At 34.7% G+C, this 9,516-nt stretch overlaps 1 protein-coding gene across 1 annotated transcript; it reads right to left on the bottom strand.

Annotated features, from left to right (window-relative positions):
• Nucleotides 1-642: 642 nt before the first annotated feature.
• LOC120345762 (uncharacterized) lies at nucleotides 643-6,504 on the bottom strand. Its single transcript, XM_078115470.1, has 5 exons — nucleotides 4,505-6,504; nucleotides 4,027-4,105; nucleotides 3,507-3,744; nucleotides 2,468-2,619; nucleotides 643-2,069 (listed from the first exon to the last, which is right to left on the bottom strand). Exons 2-5 carry the CDS (start codon nucleotides 4,041-4,043, stop codon nucleotides 1,103-1,105), a joined length of 1,374 nt encoding a protein of 457 aa, XP_077971596.1. The 5' UTR covers nucleotides 4,044-4,105; nucleotides 4,505-6,504; the 3' UTR covers nucleotides 643-1,102.
• Between the last annotated feature and the right edge of the window lie 3,012 nt (nucleotides 6,505-9,516).

The raw sequence follows: 9,516 nt of genomic DNA on the forward strand, positions 1-9,516 counted from the left end.
AACTAACTATGCAGATTTGCAGATAATGACTAGAAGGCAATATTTGTTGCGCATGAAGTTTTGAAGCCATTGCAAATTGGTATTTAAGCAAATAACAATTATAAAAACTGTTTGTATTTACTTATAGAGCATGCTTTCTTCCACAATTTTAAACAGGCGAACCCAGAACATTGTACAACTATCGCGACTTGGAAATTCAAAACAAGAGTCCAAGCAGACGAAAAATAGACAAATTCCGACGTCATTCGGGGGTTTACGATATACGCCCCTTCACGCCTTGACTCTGAATAATCATATTCAAACGATTACTCACTTAGATACGTGATCAAAACAATTATTATCAGAAAGAGAGTGCTCTCTTTAGATCTTCATCTTGAAGTAGACAATATTTATTATAGATTTTCTTAAAAACTACATTGCGTGACAAAGTGATTGTTTACCCCACACTTCGAACTCGTGTCAATGCTTTGACCCTGCCTATAACCTAGCAAAATGGAGGAAAGGGATACTAAAATTGTCGGTACACTTGGCAAAGGACAAGTGCGTGTTTTTTATTTGTATCGAAGCAGACCCCTTTCTAAGAATTGTACATTTCTGTCTTCCATACCTTCCTATCATACAGCATATTATTTTAATGGCTCATTATACTAAATAAATTGATTTTATTAAAACCTCGTTACGTAAAAAGTAAAACAGCCTTCGTCGCGTTAGCGGTCGCAACATTATTGCAGCAGGCTGTTTACTCCTAATCAAGAATTGAATACTTTATATACTAGGAACATAACATAATATAATGAATGAAAAGTAAAAAGCTGCATTTGAAAGAATATTAACATAAGCAATTTGAATTTACACATATTGTGAATAAAATTTGGCAATATTTTACACATTTCCTGATACCGAGTTAGGATGCAAAGCCAATGAAAACAAATAATCATCATTATATGTAAAAAAAAATATGAATTTGGCAACGACCGTTCGTAAAATGAAGTATAACAATTACGTTTCACATACTACAATAATTCGCAATTAAAATATATATAATAATTCTCTCGCGGCTAAAACAGGTCTAAATGTTAAAATCAAACAGAATAACAAGGTATCATGGCGAAATTGTCTTTTTCACTACCTCATCGCTTGAGCACATCGAAGCAGATGGGGGATTCTGAGTATTCGATAATGCAACAGTTTCACCTTCGCAAAAAACACTCGATATTATTTCAATTTTGCCTGTTTTTAATGGGTCCATCAAGAGTACGTGTGCATTAAAAGGAACGGGATCGTCTCTAGAACTTTCTGGTTGATATGGAATTTCTGTCACGTGATGAAATCCATTTTTGGCATAAAAATGTGAGGTTACCGAACTGTGGCTGATTGCAGCTATCACTGGGCAATTATTTCTGTTTGCTTGAGCATCGCAATCTGCTTTATTTGATAAAGAGCCGGATGTCGCTTGATTTTCGGGTGACAGAACGTCGTCTTCTTTTATATCTTTTTTCCGATTACTTACTTTTCTGCGAAATTGTTTTTTATTTGGTGTATCGCTACATTTTCCATTCGATTCGTGCTTTGGTAATGTTGTAGGGCTTGGAACTGGCATATGATGTAGTAGCGCAAGTCCATGAAGAAACTTCATCCAATATTCACGATGAGAATTCTCTATTTGTGGAGTTTGTTTCAACTCTTTAGAGCATGTCGGTTTTATATTTGATGAATCATTATCTTCATGTGAATGGCTGGAAAAAATATTCCACAAACGCGTTAAAATTCCAACATCATTTGACTGCGGGTGATTTTCTTCGACATCCCGGTGAATATCAACAAGTGAATTTTGGCCATTGCAAGCTTCGCCATTTTGTAGCTTTGACATTTCAATTAAAATTTCCTTCTGGTGCTGGTCGTTTGCCGTTTGATATCGAAGCATGATTTCGACAGTTTTTCGAAAAACTACACTACCTAGTCCATGCAAGCACAGATCGGGATCGATTGCACAAAATAAACCATTCCACATAGGAGCACGAGCCTTTCGTAGTAATTTTGTGACGGTCTCTTGTTCCCACAATTCGTACCTGATTTTAAAAACAAGATATTTTCGTACAATAACATTCTAAAATAAAAACGAAGAAGAAGTCTATTTAAAAATTTCAAACAGAATTTTTTAACGTTCTACTCGAAAAAAAGAGATCTTATCGACAAACAGCACACCCAGATCTGACTTGTATGTAAATATAAGGTCTTCAAAAAAAGCTTTAATTGATGACTAAAACCCACTCGTTCTATGAACCTATGCTATGTTTAAAACTGTACTCATAAAGTTAGATTTAACCAGTCACCACAAAATGTCTCATGCATCGACCAATATGCTTTTTCATGAAAACGCGGAAACGATACTATCCTATCACCGATAGAAATCACCAGATAGAAACCATCCCTGAATCGTTAAAAAATCATATTAAACGATGCTCACTCTATTACGCGTTGCAAACAATCCTGACTAACTTCCGCCAGCTTATACTTTTTGTAAGCTTCCCAATACAAGTTGTCGTCCTGCAGTGCCCAAGCTATCCCATCATCTGCCGGGGGAACAAATAATAACGCACCTCTGATATCCAGCGCCTCCTGAAAAATAAAGAAAAAAGGATTTTTAATAACATAATCTCAAAATTGGTAATTTTATGCTATCGCATCACGTGACCGATATTACTTTTCAGAAATTTGAAACGATAATAATAATTCTAGCTAAATAACACTGTTTCTTTATATAAACCGTAACTTTGATAAACAAACTTCGACTCAGACTTGTTTTATCCCCCAAAGCGATTATTTAAAATGACTTTTCGTCAGTTCAAGCGATATACAGTTAAAGTCAATGTGACTGATAACTCATTTCCTTTTACCAAATTAGAGCAATTTAAAATGAAAAGAAAATGCCGAAAATTATGCTGGTGGTTGAAATTGTGGTAACTTTGTTTAACTCCAAATTCGATATGGCGTTCTATTTGTCGCAAACTCAAATCGAAAGAGTCATTCGAAATATTGTAAAATCTGGAGGTTAAATAAATACACCGTCTAGATGTGAGTAGAATATTTTTATATGGACTGTGTAAAACTCTTTGCCACTGTTAAGGGTCAATTTGAGATTTTAGTATTAAAATCAGATTTATTATTTTATTACTTACGTACTCCTGTGCCTTATTTATTTCTATTATCCCTCGACCAAGCTTGATCTGGACTTAGTGCAAATGGTCGAGTCGCGAACAATTTTAGATTAGGCTTGGCAAAAAATGTCTTTTATGTAATAACAGTAAACGTTAAGTAAAATACCAATTATTTTTAACACATACAATAGATATATATACCTACATCAGAAAAAGTTACAAATATTTCATTTCACTCTAAAACCTTATCGATTACGGATGCCTGACAGATAATTTAATTTAGGAAATTGGGCGAATAAGGATGTGACGATGGCGCTAACGGTGACTTATTTCATTGTTGTTTTTTACCTTTCGTCCTTCTTGAGTTTTGATTTCAGTATCTTGACATCTTAGAACCATCAGGATTCCCTTCCCGTGACGGACTGCTACGTCATAGTTTGCTTCCAAATACCGTCGCATGAATTCTGGTCTTTTCCCCTCGTTCGGTTCCAAATGAGCATACAGAGGATATTTTTGGAATGACTTTACCAAAACCTTTTTCGCCTTTAACCAATCTTCCTCTGAATCGGCGACATCCATCTGCCATCTATTTATAACAAATATACATGTACATGTGTGTCTTTTAATATTAGTTATGCACATTCGCCATTAACCCTGGCCTCCCCCACGCTGGAGGACAATACCAGTGTTTATGAAAATATATACAAAAAAGTCAATACACACATGCATAATGTTAAAAACTACATTGTATCGTAACATGCTAAAATAATGTTTGACTTAAAAGTGCACAACCAATATTTACTATTACTTTATTAAATTGTGCCATTACAGTAAACTTTATCTTACACAGTATAAGAGGTTTACTCACTTGTATCTCTTTGTCATTTTCAAATTCTAATGTCGTGAATTTATTATTACATAGAATGTAATATAGAATATATTAGATCCTAAAATCATAAATTACATTTCAATACATTTTTATAAAAATATATACCACGTCATTCGACTTTGAACAGTTTCATATACAGTATAAATATGCTATAGTGGATAATATTGTTAAAATAGTGAAGTGCCATATAAATTCTTTGTAAAGTCAAAAGAAGACTTTAATTCAATTTTTCGTAATAACATAAGGGGGTCAGAATAATTTTTCAAAAAATAATTATACAATCAAAGCCCTCAGAAAGGTTTTCCTTGAGCAAAACCAATTTTCGAATTCGCGACATGAAGCCAATTATTAGTACCCTTAGTAGTTGTTTTAAAGATATAACATATTACAATCACCTAGTGTTGCAAAGACAAATTTTATCTAATATCAATATTGCTATCGACCGACACTTACTTACTTGTGCTGATGTATCTGTACTATCAGATTTATACTGGCCACTAGCATTTGAGATCTCTGATTTATATAGATTTCCCAATGTTCAAGCATATAAATCGAATTTGAACAAATTGTTTATTATTGTTATATATTTAACAATAGCAAAATGGAGAAATATAAAAGGAGAGAAAACATTTGGGAGCAAATATTATACTTCCCCTTATTTAAAATAGCACCTCTTTTGAGAGTGATTGATTTTTAAAATGATTTTATCAGCACACGTTTTTAACTTTAAAATCCAATAGAAAGAAAATATTGGTTGACTTGTGTAATCCATCGGTTTTATATTCTTTGTTCTCAAAGGGTAAATTTATATACTCTTATTCATAAAACGATATCAGGAATTATTTTATTGTCTATTATATCAAAGATGGAAACTCTTCATTGAATTTGAATGACCTGCTTGAGTTACAAAAACATTGCGAATCTTTCTTTATATTCAAAATTTATTTTATTACACGACGTTGTTGAAGTAAACATACTGTTGTCACCATCAAAAATTTGCGATTTTGAAGTAATAAAATTCTGAAATCCATTTTGACTGGTAGCCTATATCATAAGCCTTTAATATAGTAAAATGTCACGGACGATGAAAGTTTTAATCTTGCTATGCTTAACATGAATCGCGAGAATTAGTGGTTGAAAGTATTAAAGAAGACAAAAAGTAAATACAAAAGTCCAAGCACACACAAAAATCTATAGGTGATACAAAACAGCGCACAAGGATTCATATATAATATATATATTATTTATATTTTTCTGAGGCAAGTTAAAAAAATACCGAATTAAAAAAGTCACTGTGCCTTATCACGGCCCATCGTACTGTACAAACAACTAGTATTAGATTCTCAGTCTGAATCGTTAAAATAAAACGATTTTCCAATCCCGACGATTCGAAATGGTTAAAAATTTATGTTTATCAAATATGGAGCATATACGCAGTGTGCCTGCCAGACATAATCTATTCATTGTCAGCGATGATAATAATGTTATATAATATTGGATAGCACCAATTGCAATGGAATGCGGAAACTAATTCAAAAGATTATCTTGCCCCGTTAACTTTTGTTAAACTATATTCTCCTTGCACAGGGGTATTTATTGTTCGAAACGAAGTAAGCCGAACCAACATACCAAGAGTACAATCTAACCCTGCACAGTTTCACGTCAAAACAGTTTTGTACTTGATTGATACACAGTTATATCAATAAAGTAACTTTTCAAAGAACGTTGCTCATTTCCGTACTTTTAGAAATACCTAGAACATTAACATCAAATCAGATTGATAATAGTAAAATAAAGAATCGTGACCGAATCCAATTTACTTCCTGGAGACTGGTTCTCATTTTGGGCTCATGAATGCTGCGTGTTCAAACATAGTGGTGTGTTTTACCTATATACGATAGATTTCCTAAATTTACTACTTTCATTCAGTGCAAATGACTCATTAAAATACACGACGGGTGAAGCAATTCAGGTCTTCGACAAATACTTCACTTAACGGCTATATATTGCTATTCTTGAGAATTTTTCCATCGTGTACCACCCATGCTGTGCGTGAATATAAACCAGCAGATAGTTTTGATAAGGTATCTTACAATGCGCAAAAATTTCCCCAGCTGAAAAATAACAAAGAAAATATTACGAAGAAGTATTTTAAGGTTGTATTTTTTGGCTCACTGTTTTTTGTACAAGTACAGAATTCCATGTCGCATAATGTCGTCTACTACACTTCAAATGCCCAATAGCGTGACGAATTAGCACATACTATATCGAGATGCCGTGACTGCACTTGGTGGTCGGGTGCCCGTGACTGGAATAATTGCAAGTTGTGTATTTTTTTAACGTGTCAGCGTCCAGTTATTATAAGCAAGACTAAGGGTATATTGTCAGACCATGTATTATTTATATAATAATTTTAATAATAATACATTTTCACACTAATATTTCACTATTATCCTCCAACGTTTATTCTGCGAACACAATAGTTATCTTTAGATATTTAAACACTCATTGCTAATTATATAATCAATGAACCCCGGAACTAAAATGGTGTTTTCACAAAACTCAAAGCATATCACAAATGAAGCCTGTATAGTTGTTTACCCCTGGTGGGTGAACTGAATATCCCTAAACTGCTATGTTATAATAGAAATTCGGTCCTTTCACCTCTCGTTCCCCCTGAAATAAGTCCCTTTGTAAACAAGATTTACACAATACGAAACGTTAACCACCCGCACGTAGACTCTTCAAATAGGTGTTATGACTGCAAAAGTCACTTGATCAAGCGTAATATATATGAATTGCCCTCGAATGAAAAATCAAAACAGAATTTATAGTAGTATTAAATTATGCAATTGGCTCAAACTTAACAAAGGGTAAGGATGATAGGATGGAAAACATACATGATCGATTTTGAAGATATACTGAAACTGGTTCTTCCGTGTTTGAGAGAAAGTGTTTGAATTACAAAAGAGTCGCGGGGGGTCGTGAGGCCTGAAAGTTAAGTAGGTTGGAAATAAACTTGAAAAATACACATTTGTAGGGCGTGAGGTTGTTTTAGCCTGTCGTTGCTGTTTTTCCATTCTTTCACAATTGATAATAATATATGCTACAAAAGTACCATCATCCTGGTCCTCCTGAGATATGCGCACCAAGATGGCACACAACCTGAACTCAGGTTGTGTACCAGGTTAGGGTTCAGGTTATGCGACATCTTGGTGCGCATACTTCAAGAGCACCATCATCCTGATCTGACCCATAGTATACAAATGAAGCAAAAGTAAAAATGATTTCTTGGTAAATTTACGTCCTCTCGTCAATATTTGAAAACTCCCTTCTCCATAATTGTATCGCGTGCGTTTCCAATAAAAGAATCTGATCTGGAAATCCTTCAGATATATTGATGCACTAGTATTAGCAGAAGACGCGAGAAAAAGTGCAATGTATTAATTATTTTAAATATATTTATATATATATGCACTTAATTTGTGGTGTTTAAAGTTAGTACTGTGACTTAGTTCATATATATATATATATGTAAATGCTCGGTGGCAGTACAAGTGTTCATTTTTAGTCGAGCGTTGGCGTTTCGACTGAAGAAATCCGCATGACCCATATCGAAGCATATTCTCAGGAGGACTGATGAATTCTAATTATCGCTCCGTGTTTAGTACAAGAGCTGCTGTTTTCGTAGTCTAGTTTTTTTGTATAGCAATGTATAATTTATTCAATTTTCCTATGAATTGTGATAGTCCATAGAACTATATCACAAATCAGGGCAGACCATTTTAGAGGGCATGACAACAACTTCCCCTTGGTAATTAAAATGCTTCAGCTTATTTTCAATAAAAGAAGCAATATGGAACTACCGGTATTTAAACCTTAATGAGTAAATATATATGGAACATTGATATTCTTGTGTAGTTTATTGCGATCTGCTATCGACGAGGGGTGCGCAACACAGGGCGCGCGTGTCCAAATGGCAAATGTATTTCTTGTATTTATAACAAATCCTAGTAACTCATGTTCACATCGAAATAAATTTAAATCGCCATGTTAATTCACACATTGCTAGTTCGTGGCCCGTATTTATATATGCTAAGTGAAGTTTGTTGTTATGCGTGTTACGGAAGTTAAGACCTAGGGAAAGGTGGGCCACTGGGCACAGTGGATAATCAGTTCTCACACTCATACATTATCCGGAATCATGTATGCAGTTCGATGTTTGAATCCCCCTTCGGTGAGTTACAACGTCCCTGCAAACGGACAACGACCGAGTAGAGCGACGCAACTGCTAAATATTCATGACGTTGGCGAGTGGGTGTGCCTTCCTAATCTCGACGTGGGACAGTCTGAAAATATTTGTTCTCTGTGGGGAAACAAGGGACCGGGGTTCACTGGGACATGGTCCGCTGGGCAAAATGCGACAGTGTTTGATCCATTAAGTGCTTAGAAGCCTAGAGAATATGGATGCGTTATGTTTTGTGTAATATTGGGGTATCTTTTGACCCATGGCCCAATATGGAACATGTTCTAGATTCGAAAATATTTTTTAGATTTAGATTCGAAAAAGTAAATAATTTGCGTTTTGTCGGAATTAGAAATTTTACTTGTTAATATTTAACTGTTGGTTTTGTCTTAGTGGGTGGACAGAGTGACCTGAACAGTTTGGTGGATGAAAAAATCACATCATCGTTTTTTGTTCTTTTTGAACAGCACCCAAAACCCGTGTGGCCTATTTATCAAAGAACTGTCATCGTCGAGAATAGCAGTTTCAGAACTCATTTCAATTCAATTGATTGAAATTAGGCATAATCCAAAACTAAAACAATGAATTTATTTCAGATTTAATAACTGATATATATCTAAAATATTTAACAAGTAAGTCTAAAATGCAGAATCTTTAGATACAAATGGCCCAAAATGATAATGGGATACAGTGGGACACTTGACAAACGTTTTTTCGAAGCATTTTGGTGGTAAGATGTGTGTCGCGCTAAGTCGCTGAATAAAAACTACACTTACCCTTCTCTGCATTAGCCCCGTAAAGTGAAATGAACGTGCAGAATATAGGGCTCAAAATATGCAATAGAAAAAAAAAGAGTCCCAACCTTCGCCTACTTATTCGTCCCGGGGGAGAGGAAGAGTTCGTTCACAATACCAGGGTATTATTCGAACGTCGAGTGGCACGCGATTATATTATTATCTTGAAAACGTTGGCACGTATCCTCATTTGAGTTGTGCGTCGCTGCTATACACACGGCAAACCCTAAAATATGTAGGCTACTTAACATAAACACCAGCTGTGTATTGAGAGATTTTTATGTAATAAAGTGACCACCAAATTCGCCCGAATTTTTTTTCTTTCAATTCGTTTGAAACCTGGTCATAGGCGTGCGCTTTATAGCTGATTAATTTTCCTTCGTTTATGTCTGAAAATAAATCAGAACTTATGCCAATTTATTACTTCAC

This window comes from Styela clava, chromosome 8, assembly GCF_964204865.1.
Source record: "Styela clava chromosome 8, kaStyClav1.hap1.2, whole genome shotgun sequence".
In the NCBI taxonomy this organism is placed as follows: Eukaryota; Metazoa; Chordata; class Ascidiacea; order Stolidobranchia; family Styelidae; genus Styela; species Styela clava.

Excerpts from the sequence above, each read along its gene's own strand:
- LOC120345762 (XM_078115470.1), bottom strand. Across the intron at positions 2,620-3,506 it reads AAACTCAAGAAGGACGAAAG|GAGGCGCTGGATATCAGAGG; the intron begins GTAAAAAACAAC and ends TTTATTTTTCAG. Across the intron at positions 2,070-2,467 it reads TGTTTGCAACGCGTAATAGA|GTACGAATTGTGGGAACAAG; the intron begins GTGAGCATCGTT and ends TTTTAAAATCAG.